Source organism: Copadichromis virginalis, linkage group LG10 (genome assembly GCF_057382275.1).
Source record: "Copadichromis virginalis isolate Kocher_CV1m ecotype Utaka linkage group LG10, C_Virginalis_male_GT1.1, whole genome shotgun sequence".
NCBI classification, from domain to species: Eukaryota; Metazoa; Chordata; class Actinopteri; order Cichliformes; family Cichlidae; genus Copadichromis; species Copadichromis virginalis.
This window is the reverse complement of record NC_140627.1, coordinates 17516043-17530230: the sequence shown is the minus strand read 5'-3', so window position 1 is coordinate 17530230 and position 14188 is coordinate 17516043. Positions and strand designations below refer to the sequence as shown.

At 39.4% G+C, this 14188-nt stretch overlaps 1 protein-coding gene across 1 annotated transcript in view; it reads left to right on the top strand.

Moving 5' to 3' along the window:
- fat3b (FAT atypical cadherin 3b) overlaps window positions 1-14188 on the top strand; it is a 65431-nt gene that overhangs the window by 17643 nt on the left and 33600 nt on the right. Inside the window, exons 6-19 of the mRNA XM_085470315.1 lie at window positions 4168-4229; window positions 5239-5553; window positions 6924-7134; window positions 7803-7874; window positions 9476-9612; window positions 10149-10424; window positions 10668-10878; window positions 11013-11227; window positions 11470-11628; window positions 12176-12297; window positions 12399-12581; window positions 12677-12791; window positions 12915-13196; window positions 13532-13882. Coding sequence (XP_085326441.1) covers window positions 4168-4229; window positions 5239-5553; window positions 6924-7134; window positions 7803-7874; window positions 9476-9612; window positions 10149-10424; window positions 10668-10878; window positions 11013-11227; window positions 11470-11628; window positions 12176-12297; window positions 12399-12581; window positions 12677-12791; window positions 12915-13196; window positions 13532-13882 — 2711 coding nt within the window. The remainder of the gene's footprint in view (window positions 1-4167; window positions 4230-5238; window positions 5554-6923; window positions 7135-7802; window positions 7875-9475; window positions 9613-10148; window positions 10425-10667; window positions 10879-11012; window positions 11228-11469; window positions 11629-12175; window positions 12298-12398; window positions 12582-12676; window positions 12792-12914; window positions 13197-13531; window positions 13883-14188) is intronic.

Sequence of the window (14188 nt, the reverse complement as noted above, 5' to 3'; positions counted from 1 at the left end):
CTTCTGTTCGATTGAATTGGTTTTGTTATGCCAGACACTTGGGTACACACACACACACACACACACACACACACACACACACACACACACACACACACACACATATATATATATATATATATATATATATATATATATATATATATATATATATGTATGTGTGTGTGTGTGTGTGTGTGTATATATATATATATATATATGTGTGTGTATATATATATATATATATATATGTGTGTGTATATATATATATATATATACACACACATATATATATATATATATATATATATGTGTGTGTGTATATATATATATATATACACACACACATATATATATATATATATATATATATATGTGTGTGTGTATATATATATATATATACACACACACATATATATATATATATATATATATATATATATATATATATGTGTGTGTATATATATATATATATATACACACACACATATATATATATATATATATATATATGTGTGTGTGTATATATATATATATATACACACACACATATATATATATATATATATATATATATGTGTGTGTGTATATATATATATATATACACACACACATATATATATATATATATATATATATGTGTGTGTATATATATATATATATATACACACACATATATATATATATATATATACACACACACATATATATATATATATATATATATATATGTGTGTGTGTATATATATATATATATATATACACACACACATATATATATATATATATATATATGTGTGTGTATATATATATATATATATACACACACATATATATATATATATATATACACACACACATATATATATATATATATATATATATATATATGTGTGTGTGTATATATATATATATATACACACACACATATATATATATATATATATATATATATATATATATGTGTGTGTATATATATATATATATGTGTGTATATATGTGTGTGTGTGTGTGTGTATATATATATATATATATATATATGTGTATATGTGTGTGTGTGTGTGTGTGTGTGTATATGTGTATATATATGTATATATATAGCCTGAAAATGACCATATGTATGTCTTGCCCTATGGTGTGAGGACGATCATGAGGAAGTTTGTGGATCAGCCTAAATCTTATTAATGTTCTTTAAGTGGGAAATACACCCCTCATAACACAGTATGTAATTTTGGATTGCCCACAAGGTTCCACTGCTCATGAAGGCAGATACAGGCCCAACTCAGTTTGTCAGTGGACATTTAAATGATTCAGAGAAGGCTTGGTAGAAAGTGCTGTGGTCAGAAGAAACCAGAATCAACCTTTTTGACATCATGCGAAATGCTGAGTCTGACCCAAAAAACACAGACCCCCTCAGTCATTTATGGAGGTGGAAACATTATGCATTGGGACTGTTTTTCTGGTATGGAACAACTTCTCTGCATTGAGGGGCCAATTGACAGGGCCACGTAGCATAAAATCACGGATGAGAACCTTCCCTGAGCCAGAACACTGATGAACATGGGTTGTGGATGGGTCTTCCAACATGACACTGACTCAAAACAGGCCACCAAAGTAACAAAGGAGTAGCTAAAGGGGAAGTACATTAAGGTCTCGCCTAGCAACTCTCCAGACCTCAATTCTATAGAAAATCTGTGGAGGGAACTGAAATCTTGGAGTTGCCAAGTGTCAGCTATAGGATTGTCTGTAGAAAGTGTCTGTAAAGAGGAATGAGCCAAAATCCCTCTTGAGCAACGCAGTATCACCGACAAATGTGTAATAGACATGCCAGTCCACCGTATCCAGTTCACAAATACATATTTCACTTAATGACATTCAAATCACTTTAGAATTTGAAAGTTTTTCTTCAGTATTTTTAGTTTTTTGTCTTTCTCTATTAAAATGAAACGAACCATAAAAGTTGTTCATTTCTTTGTGAGTGAACCAACTTAAAAAATTATCAGAGGACCAAATAATTATTTCCCCCACTGTAAATATGCTACTTATGAATTCTCCCCATTGAATTCTTCCTGATTAGCAGACACGTGACAAGAAGGTTGGCAACAAAATTTAAACAAATGATAGAAAATTTTAAATAAAAAGGGACGTGTAAAAAGCACGTTTTCCACATTATGTTCCAATATCAAACAATAGAGGGAACCAATGCCACTTAAATAATGTATTGCTGTTGTATCCATCACGTTAACCTTGTTGATTTTTATTTTTATAACATAAAGCAAAACCTGTCAGTTTTGTGTAATATGTAAAAACAAAAAGTCATAATTTGTCATTGGATCAAACTGTCTTTGGGAAAATTACAATCTTTCTAATGAATCGTTTGATTTTGATTTCTACATCTTAAAGGGATTAAAAAAAAAGGAAGATGTTCCAGTATGAATACTTCAAACTTGAAATTAAAAATTAATTTTTTTAGTGTAGCTCGAATTAGAAAATAAATGAGGTGTTATGTGGGTAAGAAGAAAGCGGTGAACTGAAGTTTGTATAATGATTTAAGACAGACCACTGGACCATCACTTTTTGTGTGTGCATGTGAAAGTATGGGTGGTGAATTTTCAAATTATTGCTTCTTTGTCCAATTAAAACTGAGTGTAGTATGACTGCAGATGTGCTGCAAGCTGTAGATCATTGATTTTTATCAGAGTTGTTATTCGCGCCGTGTTCTGCTGAACAAGCCCCTCCTCCTCCTTCCAGTCTGTCTCCCAGAGCTCATGACCGCTGCTTTAGATTTACTCCTAATTTGCTTAATTGAAGTTAGCCTGCATAACAAGCTCAAGGTGACACTGTGATATGTGCAAGCTTGTGAATGTGTGTGTGTGTGTGTGTGTGTGAGAGTGTGTGGTGTGTATGTGTGCGCACACCAGGATTTTAGTCTACCCATTGAGCGTTTACTGCACAGCATTTTAGGCACCCAGACTAATCCTACCCCTCTGCAACGCTTCATTACACCGAAACAAAAACACTCAAGCACCACCAGTCACCAGTCAAGCACACTTGCTCTAATAACTTCACATAAAAGTGCACGCAGAGGGATTTCTGTAATATATACTTTTTAGTTATTGTGTGTGTGCGCTGTGTGTATATGGATGTCATTAGTTGCACAGACATGCTGTTACTCTTTAATTATAAGCACCTGCTGTGAGTGAAAAAAAGGATACTGCAGTACAACAAAGAGAATTTTTTTTTTTTTTACTGAAACAAGAATCATCAGTGACTTTTTCCCTTTTGCATTTGTTTGTGCATCTTGGGGTAAAATAGCTCCAGGCTAAGACAAATGTTGACTTACGGTATCTTAATGTCCCGAATCTGCTTATAGATCAATGCTTATGTTTCTTCCTTAGTTTCCTTGTTTGTACGAGTAATGTCTGAGGAGCTTTTTGTTTTATTTCCAAAGTTTTTACTGACTGAATCTGGCAGTAATATTAAGAAAATTCAGTTACTTTGCTGGGGCTTACCTTCCTATTAGGGACAAAAAGCATGTGGCCTCATTGTAAATCATTTAGGCAGGCAGCGTTTTGAATAAGCAGTGGGAAAGGTTTCCAGGAATTGAAAGCTAATCAATATAGCATACTATGAAAAATCCTCAGCTACTATGAACTAAGTGAAAACATGGCTGTATGTGCATATATGTGTGTGTGTGTGTGGGGGGGGGGGGGGGGGGGGGGCTTTTTAGTTGTATAATGAAAGAACGTTAATAGTTAAATCAAATAATAGGAAAAAAAAATAGCATCAAGAGAATATGAAGTTGTCATTGTGTCTGATTTCCAGTGAAGCCTGATACAGTTTGTCACACCATCCAACCATCATCTGAATGAAGCTGATCGATCAAAGCTATTATGTCCTGGTGGCTTGAAAGCCAACTAAATGACCCTCAGTTATCCAGTACCGTTTGTGCTGAATGTGAATGGCTCAGTTGGGGTTGTAGTATGTAGTTTTTTTGGTGATGCTTACATGCATGCGGGCTTACGCATGCATAAATAAAGTGACTCTAATGACAGATATATTTTTTTTTTCTATAAAGCCAGTGCATATTGTCATGTACAGTAAATGTATAGTGCAAGCAATAAAAGCAGTTTTTATTTGTTATATACAACTTTGCTTTTCTTTTTCTTTTTTTAAAATGATTTTTAGGTCTGATCACAACAACAGCGAGGAAACTGGACAGAGAACAACAAGCTGAACACTTTTTAGAGGTACAGTAAAGCCTGAACCGTATTCATAGGTTCATATTGATATTATTTATCCAGGCCTGCCACTTGCCATAACCTACTATTAACAAAGACAGGGTGGAGGACAACCCTGGCAGACCCTCAAGGCTCCATAAACTGTGATGAATGGCTGTAGTTTTGGGCCCCAGGTTTGGGATTTTCTAAATGTAATCATTCATCATTGGTTATCTTCTCCACTCAGGACGGGAACAGGGAGGAGAGGAGTTGGTCTGCCCAGCATTTGATAAGTGCAGACACTAGGCATACAGATAGCTGGGTGATTACCATTTCTGTTGCTCCTGCAGCTCTGCATACAGATGAACCTGATAATCACAGATTCTTGACTTTGTGGACATGAACAAACTTCTATTCCCCCACACTTCGCTTACAACTTATTAAATGCCATTGAATTCACGAGCACTTTGCCTTTCTACAAAATGGAATGAAATAACCTGCAGTTGACCCACACGATTGCACCTGTGCGCTTTTGTTATGTGTTCTATTGTATGCCCGAATTGCCAATTGAGTTGTCCAGACTCATGCTGCCTTGTTTAGCTCCCATACTTAATAAATGTATGGCAGCACACTACAAAGTGAAAGAAACAGTAGAGAGAAAACTGCCAAGAAAATATACTATTGTGGCCAACTTGGAAAGAAACAAGTAAAGAAGTCTTTGTTAAAACATTGTTCTGAATATCACCCATGCATGCCACCCACTGCTCAGCCTGACTGCTTATGCTGTCTGTAATTAATAGCCTAGTGAAGAGTCAGGCTGGCAGCAATGGTGTTCACCCCTATCTGATCCAATTGATCCGTGATCAGCCCTCTGCCACCGCCTCCAGGGGATCAATAATACAAAGAGATTTCCCGTGAGCTCAGCTCCACGTGGCCCTGCCCTCACACAGCATGAGCAAGATTTACGATATCAATAAAATGTATGTGCTCCCTAGTAAAATCCCATGCATTTGTGTGCTTGTGTTCACGTTTTTCCCAGATTACAGTAATAGATGGCCCGGTGACCACACGCCAATCTACTGTGTGGGTCATAGTTCACGTCCAGGATGAGAACGACAACCCGCCCACCTTCCCAGAGGTCACCTACCGCATCAGCTTGCCCGAGCGAGACAGGAACAAACGCGGGGAACCCGTGTACCGTGTCTTCGCTTACGACCGTGATTATGGCGCCAATAGCAACATCACCTACAGCATCATTAGCGGTAATGAGGACGAAAAGTTCAGTATCGACCCCAGGACTGCTATGGTGTCGTCAAAGAAGATGGTGACAGCAGGCAGCTATGACATCCTCACTGTGAGTCTCTCATATCAAATATAAAAGCTATCCTCGTTTTTAAAAGGAAAGCCTGTATTTGAAATCTGTGGGGAGATATGGCAGACAAAAGCCAGCACTCAGTAACAACAGTCTAAATTGCTGAAACAGCCTTCCTTGAGATAAGACTTTAAGGCACAGTGCTGCTTTTTTTCCATGTCTTGAGTGCTGCGTTTTCAATTCCGTTTCTTACAAACTAATCACAGCCAGTGTGCGCTTGTTAGCTCCTAAGGCTCTGCTTTCAGGGAAAGTTGGCAGAAGCAAACGCAGTAACTTTGCCATGTTTCATCAGGCAAAAGCCCAGGTACTGGAGCACACACATTATTCTATTGCCAATAAATTCAGCAGCAGAGTGGAGGGGTTGTGGGGTGGAGTGGTGTCGATGGATACTAGGTGGCATGATAGATCTTAGTTGATCTAGCATGAAAGGGTACTTGTGGTCAGACTAATATTACAAACAAACACAAATTGCATTTTTTGCATCCATATTTATACACTGGCCAAACTAGTATTGTATTTGTGTTGGGTGCGAAAAAGGCAGACTAAGCTATTGAAAGCCAGGTAGTGAGGCTCATCTCATTAATCTGCATTTGTTGGGATCAAAGTTTTTGTATGGATGGGATGTTATTGCTAGGCTATAGATGTAGTTAATCCACTCTAGGGGCAGTCAGTCAGTGCAGTGGTGATCAGTATAGATTATGATTGTAGGTTTCGTGGTCTATGAAGTGGAGAGGAAAGAATTCTAATGTACTCAAAGTTTTTGGTTGGCCTGAATACATGCATACTAATAGCAAGTAGTGGTAAGTCCTCCATTTGCTTGTGTTGGTATGGTGGCCCTGAAAGGTCAAATGCATTGCAACTCAAAAAACAGAAAATAGAAAAACACTGTAAAATCAGACAAAACACAACAGAAATGGAAAGAAAATTAAGCAAACATCATGAAACGAAATAAAAGTGTTTCTAGAGGGAAACAATAATGTGGTGGAACTACTGCAAAGAGTAAACGGCTAATACCAAACGTGTATCTACAATATTATATGAATCATGTGATTTTAATGCACATATTGATATGCAGCTTTTTCTTCTTTACATTACCGATGAACCCTCTGCTTCGTTTGAGTGTGTCTCAGTGCAATCCTTCGCATGTTTTGGTTTCTGTCACTCTCACAGCTTGTTTTGTTTCATGATTTGTTATTTGTTTGTTTGTTTTTTATATTTCTGTTGTTTTTCATTCAGCACCCTGAGGCAACTGAAATTGTCATTTTTCTATTTGCTGGTGGTTTCATAAGTTGCAGTCCATTTGATCTCTCAGGGCTACCAAACTAATTTATCTATATTGTTCCTTCTCTTAGATAAAAGCAGAGGACGGTGGCGATCCGCCATTATGGTCTACTGTTAAACTTCATGTAGAGTGGATTCGTAAACCTGCCCCCTCACCAGTGCCCCTACTGTTCACCCAGCGGTACTACAATTTCTCCATTTCGGAGACAGCTACTGTTGCCCAGCCAGTGGGAGTCGTGGCTATCAGCCAGTCCAGCACACCTGTCTGGTTCACTATCATTGGTAAGAAAATTAATATAAGATACTGAACTAACAGAGAGCCAAAGGACAGTACATACTCTGAATTTTCTCATAAAAGTGTCCTGGTTACACTAATGAAAAGTTACAAAGTGTTTCTTGATAGTGAGTTAGTAATAAATTGTTCTAGTTTTCATCATTATTGTCTTGACTCTGGTAAAAAAAAAACAGATCTCCTCCCTGGTTTTTAATAGAACAACTAAGGAATATTAACTTTTATTTGATAGTTAACATTAAATAAAAATGTAGAGCTATTAAATCAAGAAAATATGTTTAATATTTAATTGTTCTTTTTTTAATAGACAGAGAAAATGCAATGTGCAAATGTTTTTCCCAGTTCATTCTTAGTGTTAATGTTAGATGAGTAATCGTACAGAAACGGTTATTCATATTTCAGATAGTTTTAAAAAATAAAAGCATTGGGGATATTTTATTTCAAACTTCCAGAAGTAAGCTCTTATCACCCACCCTTAGCTTAAGTATTCTAATGAAAAGTCAATTTGTATCACTTAGTGACACATATATATGTAAAAACGTCAAGAGGTCAACTTTGCAGTGCTGTATATAAATCATCCAAACCTTTGATCACAGGGATATCCAGACTTCATGAATATTTATATTCTCTTTTTTCTTTCCTCTCTCTCACCTTTAAGGCGGGCGCCCTGCCAGAGAAATGTTCTACATTCCTCAGAATGCATGTGGAAGAAACTGCTCGCTTGACACAGGTCGGGTCAAAGCTAATTTTGCCACACCTTTTCCCCCAAATGCTGCAGGTTTGAAGAAATTAAGGAAATCAAGGAAATGTAGCACGCAGTTCCATGACCTTGTTTAGCCAAAGGCAGAAGTGATCGATCTGAGTTTGGAATAGTAATCTCACACAGCTCCACTAATACTATGCGGTATCATTATCTCTGCCCACACAAGACAGGTTTGTGCTATTAGTTCAGCTACATTGTAGCTACTTTGGAAAGTTGCTGCATTTCTGATAGAAGCAGCCTGTAATGATACTGCTCCCCCTTCCATAAGGCCTCCATACAGTATTTTTATAAAACAACAGGCTATTTTAATGTTTCCACTTAAGGCTGAATTCAAATGCACCTCACTGTTTTTTAGCAGTTATGGATAAACCTTACAGTGACTAAAACAAGTACTAAGAAATGTGAGAGGAATTGCTCTTACAGTATAAATGACCCTTCAGAGATTTAGCACCCACATTTTCAGATGCTCCTTAGATTTACAAAACTTCACAGAGCTCTAGCCCAGTGCTTTACTGTCAAGCCCGGCAGCATTAGTATTTCGGATCACTCTCACTGCTTTGTGCATCATTGGTCAGCCACTGCAAACAACTGTGGAGCTGAAACTGCACTGGAGCGTTTAGCAACTAAAGAGGCAGATTGTATTCCTCTGGTGGAGACCAAAGCCAGATCTGAAAATATGGGATACTTTGCTTACATTTGTTAGGGGCTATGTACAGTTTGAGAGTTTTGCATATAATTGCTTTTTTGTACTGCATTTCTTTTGAATCACACTAGAGAAATATTTGTTCTTAATCATTTTTATGGCACTGAATGTGATTTTGTGATATAGATAGACAGAAGAGTTTGATTCTTATACGGCTTTCTTATCGGGCGTGCTCTTCCTGGATTAATAACAGAACTCTGAGGCATCATTCCACCCTGACAGGAAAAGAAACTAGTGATTACATGCTGTAATTTTCTTTTTTCTCAATGCTGTGAGACTGATCCCTCGTAGTGTTGAATTGACCCACTGCTCTGCCATGAAAAGTAGAACAAAAAATAAATAAACAATGTGAGATCCTGTATTTTGCTCCCACTCAACATGCATCAGTGGTTGTGTGAAAAATGCCCAATCAGTATTCATATGCTGAGGGGTGCTCAGGCTCCCAGATATCTCGGGAGAGAAGCTGGAATGAGAGGAAGGATGGTACCGAATACCTAACACATATCACTCCCCTCCTTCACTTTAATCAAACATTAAGCCTTTAAACTGTACACTCGCCGCCCGTGGAAAAGACCCTGCTGCAGGTTTTTGATCTCTGAGATGGGTTGTGTTTTGGAGTGATAAGACAGATGTTTGCGTGGCTGTTAACAGCTCTCAGGCTGCCAAGTGGGTTTGGTGCTACATCACATTGCATTTCAGTTCATTTTATTTCACAGTCCCTCCAGCTCCAGACGAAGGCACCTGGCCAAAACAATTACACAGTAATAACTTAGAGCACCTGAGTCTTATATGCAGTGCGAATACTAAAAGGCTGACACTAAGTGTGTGTACGGGGGATGGGTGTGTGTGTGTTCATTTATTCCAGGGAGCTTTGACATGCAGTTTGACCTCCAACTGGGGGTGGGGACTCTAGTCGTGGCCAAGCCCCTTGATGCGGAGGTGCAGTCTGTGTACAACATGACGGTACAGGTGACAGATGGGACCAACTTTGCCACAGCACAGGTACACAGAGTTTTGATTTGTTATGCACTGGCGCTGCCTCTCATACGCCCCAGACCCACATCAAATTAAATTATTGTTCCCTCTTTTCACGGGGAACTGTTTACGCTCAGCTTCGCTTCCTCTGCTTGCGCTCGGTTTTTCTGAAATTATCTCATACTGACTATGAAATGTGCTTTTGTTGCCCTGCTTTGACATTCCCTGTGCTCCTGCTGTCGGGGCTCCCCTACTGGGTATATCTTGTAAGGGAAATCCTTGATATCAGAGAATTAATGGGATTACTCTGGACAAATAAAGGTCAAGATACAAAAAGAACCTCATGCCTCTTGGAGAACGCTCGCTCTGGCTTACCAGTCTGCCATTAATAGGGCCTTGTCTTAATGCAAATAGTGTTCAGTTGTGTCTGAGCCTTGCATTTACTCTACAATTGGATTGAGGATTGTCAGTTACCGAAGCTAATTCGACTCCAAGTCTCCTATCACTGTTTGCCACTACGCTGACTATGCAGATTTCCCCTTTCCTATCTCTTCATCATTCAGGTGTTCATTCGAATACAGGACAGCAACGACAACCCTCCAGTTTTTTCTCTACCAGCTTATGATGTCAGCGTATCTGAGGACATACCAGTTGACATGGAGCTGCTGCGGGTCAGAGCATCGGACATTGATGAGCGTGCCCGTTTGAGCTTCTCCATCTATGGCAGCGTAGACCCGGCCAGTATGAGGCTGTTTAGGGTCAATCCTGGCACAGGAGTTGTCTATACTGCAGACAGGCTCGACTATGAAGCCCGGACACAGCACATCCTCACTATTATGGTGGGAAAGGAAGCATGGATGACAATCTGTTCGTGTGTGTGTGTGTGTGTGTGTGTGTGTGTGTGTGTGTGTGTGTGTGTGTGTGAGCTTGGATGTTACTGTGAGTCTCTATGCGCCACTGTGCTATCCAATAAATTATGTCCGTTTTGGCAACTGTGTCTGCCTCACTTAATTTTTGCTGATTTTGTTCTTTTATCACCTCGTACAGCTCTATCCATATTCATCTCTCGTTTGCTGCTTTAGGTCAAGGATCAGGAGTTTCCATTTAACCGTGACCTAGCTCGTATCCTGGTGGCAGTGGAAGATTCGAATGATAACATTCCCTACTTCACCAGCACCGTATACGATGCTACGGCCTACGAGACTTTTTCTGTCGGCACGTCTGTAGTGCAGGTGACGGCTCTAGACAAAGACAATGGGATTAATGGGCAGCTCACCTATACTATAGAAGCAGGTACGGTCCAATGTGCAAGAAGATTATTCTCCTTTTGATTTGTATCTGTGCTTGTGTTTTAAACAGTGTAGTGACCTGTGATTTCTTTTTGTATCCTCCTTTAATAGTGTCTGTAACCTTTCTGCTACTTTCAGGTAACACCGGTGGTGTGTTTGGCATTGATAATACCACAGGCCTTATCTTCATTGCCAAGGAACTGGACCTCACTTCTTTAGGCTTTTACACCCTCAGTGTGCGCGTCACAGACAGTGGATTTCCCCCATTAATGGCCACCGCTTCAGTTCGCATTTCCTTGATCCTCTCAGACTTCTCCAAACCGAAATTCTCTCAGAAGGAGTATCAGGCTGAGGTAAAAAAAAAAAATAAATAAAAAATAAAGTTAGAGATAAATTACTGTCTGAAGGGAGAAGGCTGGAGAGGGTGGGAGAGATAGGAGGAATAAAGACAGCTTGGAGGCGGTATGTGTGTATAGAGATTAAATGTCTAGACAGATATACAGGAGGTAAGAACGGTATTTTTCAGGAAATGGTCTATACAACTCACTCAAGTTCTGAAAATCTACCTGTATATTTCTGCTCTTTGGCTTTATAGATTATGGAGAACAGCAAAACTGGAACTTACGTGATCACTGTTAGCGCCCTCAGCCGCTCAGCACTCATTTATGACATCACCAGAGGCAACGAGGAGCGCTGCTTCTTTATTAACCACCATACCGGTGTAATCACTACACGCAAACCGCTGGACTTTGAGGTTTGTTAATGTTTTTTCTTTTTTGGTTATATATTAGATGTATAGATGCTTAGCAGTCAAACAGTGGGTACGAGGGGCTTCCGTTCTGTCCCAAGTGCATTTTGTAGGTGTGCCTTTGACCCAAATATATAGTCAGTCATAAAGAATTATATTCAGCCAAAAAAAGCAACAGCAAACAAGCAGTCCTGGAACAGATGGTGTGGCCCTCAGAGCCGTAATCAGCATTACATCTAATCACTCACTGTGATTAGATGAGAAAAAAGTAACTGAGAGTGCATAAATATGCAGAGGTTCTCCAAGATGCTTCTAACAAGCTGTCATTTCAGTCACTTGTTTGAATATACCCTGAGGACAAGGTATTGTTGGAAAGGGAAAGGATGGTAACATGAAATATTTATGTGATTTAATTTCTATTTCCGAAGATTTATAGCATTATTTTTAAAGCCACTGTCACGTTCTTCTTTATGCAAAAAAAAGCTGGCTTTACATCGGATCTAAATTGGATTAGTTTTTTAAACAATTTCACTGGATTTCTTTGCTTTGCCAGCAAACAACATCTTACTTTCTGGTGGTGCGTGCCCTGAGCATGGCTGGAGTGGAAGCCAGCACCTCCGTCATCATACAAGTAGTAGATGTGAACGACAGCCCACCTGTATTCCAACAAATCAGGTATTAGTTGTTGTATCAGTTGTTGAGTGTTAAAAAGTGATTTTCTCGACCGACCTAAGAAATATTTGACTGACATCAGCGTTACCTTTTTCTCCTAACAGGTATGTCGGCGTAGTCAGCGAGGCTGCTCCAATCAACAGTGTGGTCCTGGCAGAGGACGGTAACCCTTTGGTCATCCAGGCAACTGATAAGGATCGCAACCACAATGCCCTGTTAGTGTTCGAGATCATAGGTGAGACTGCTCGGATGTTCTTCAGCGTGGACTCTGGGACTGGATCGATCCGGTAGGTGATAATGCTGTGCAGAAGTTGAATCGCTATTGATCTGATTAATTTCCTTATAAGTTGATATATAATGGGTTTGTTTAAATGATTTTTAGAACGATTGCCAGTCTGGACTATGAAACCTTCTCTGAGTTCGTCTTTCGGGTTCATGTTAGAGATAGTGGCCAGCCTCCACGGGATGCTGACAGCCCAGCAGAGGTACTTATAAAGGTAAGCAAATAACATATGAATCAGCTTTCATTGTCTCATAAACAACTCTTGACTCACTTTGAGTTCTGCGTTATCGTAGTCATTTCTCAACATTATTTTCACTCCCTGTGTACCACGTCTTAGGTGATCAACATCAATGACTCGCCCCCTAAGTTTTCCGAGGACACTTACGAGACAATCCTCTTGTTGCCTACCTACATGGGTGTAGAGGTTCTTAAGGTTAAGGCTCTTGACCCCGATATGACCTCTGACCCCACACTTAACCCTGACAAGTCTATCACACCACAGCTGCTTTACTCTTTGGTGGATAGCAATGTGGAGTTCTTTTCTGTTGAGCCATACACTGGACTTGTGACCGTCATCAATCAGAGCCTCAATAAAGACCGTTATCGCTTCAATGTGAAGGTAGGTCTTTAGTGGACATGACATACCATTTGAAAGTCTTTTCATCATTCTGCTATCTGGACTAAGCTGGGCAAACATAATAATGATTTCCTCCAGAAGGTCAGATTCCTGGGTCAGTGCAGAGTTGTGCACATAGAGCCCAAAATTATGTGGTGACTTGTTACGGGATACATCATCTGCATGACTCAGGATTTTCTGACCCAGGATTACATCCAGAATTATTTTACTGTTTTTATTAAGAAAATAAGGGCAGTCAAATTGAGCTAAGAAAAAAACCTCCAGCATTACATTCTCTGCTATAGCTAATTCTGACTCATTTATCTTCTTTCTTTAAGGTTTGGGATGGACGTTTTTCCAGCATGACACTGGTCACGGTGCTTGTCCGAGAAGCTATAGACAGCGGAATTCTCTTCACCTTCCCAGTTTACTTTGCCTCCATCCCAGAGAACATACCCAATATCACCTTAGCGACTGTGGTGAGCACAGTTGGTCACCGCCTCAACGAGCCACTCAAGTACACTCTGCTGAACCCCGTTGGGCGCTTCAGCATTTGGCCCACTTGTGGAGCAGTGTTCACTACCGGTGTGCCTTTTGACAGAGAGGAGAAGGACAGTTATGAATTGGTGGTGGAGGTCAGCAGGGAAGATGAAATATTGAGGGTGGCTAGGGTGATCGTGCAAGTACAGGTAGGTATGGAAATCATCTGCCTGCAAGCATGCTTCTAGTTGTTGCTTTTTCTGTCCATCCTTCACACTTACAGTAATGCAGACTTGGGCGTATTGGGGCAGTCATGTGTTTTCAATTCTTTTGGTTTAGAATGCTTTAAATACGTTTTACATTGTTGCTTGAATGTGTTTTTGTTATAGACTAATTTGGTAGGACAGTGGTGCAGTGGTCAAGAGATTGCGGTGCAGATTTTGTGTTGCTGAACAACATTAACCCTCCTGAGCTTTAAAATGACCCCATTATGTTTTTCTTAAAATCAAATCTTC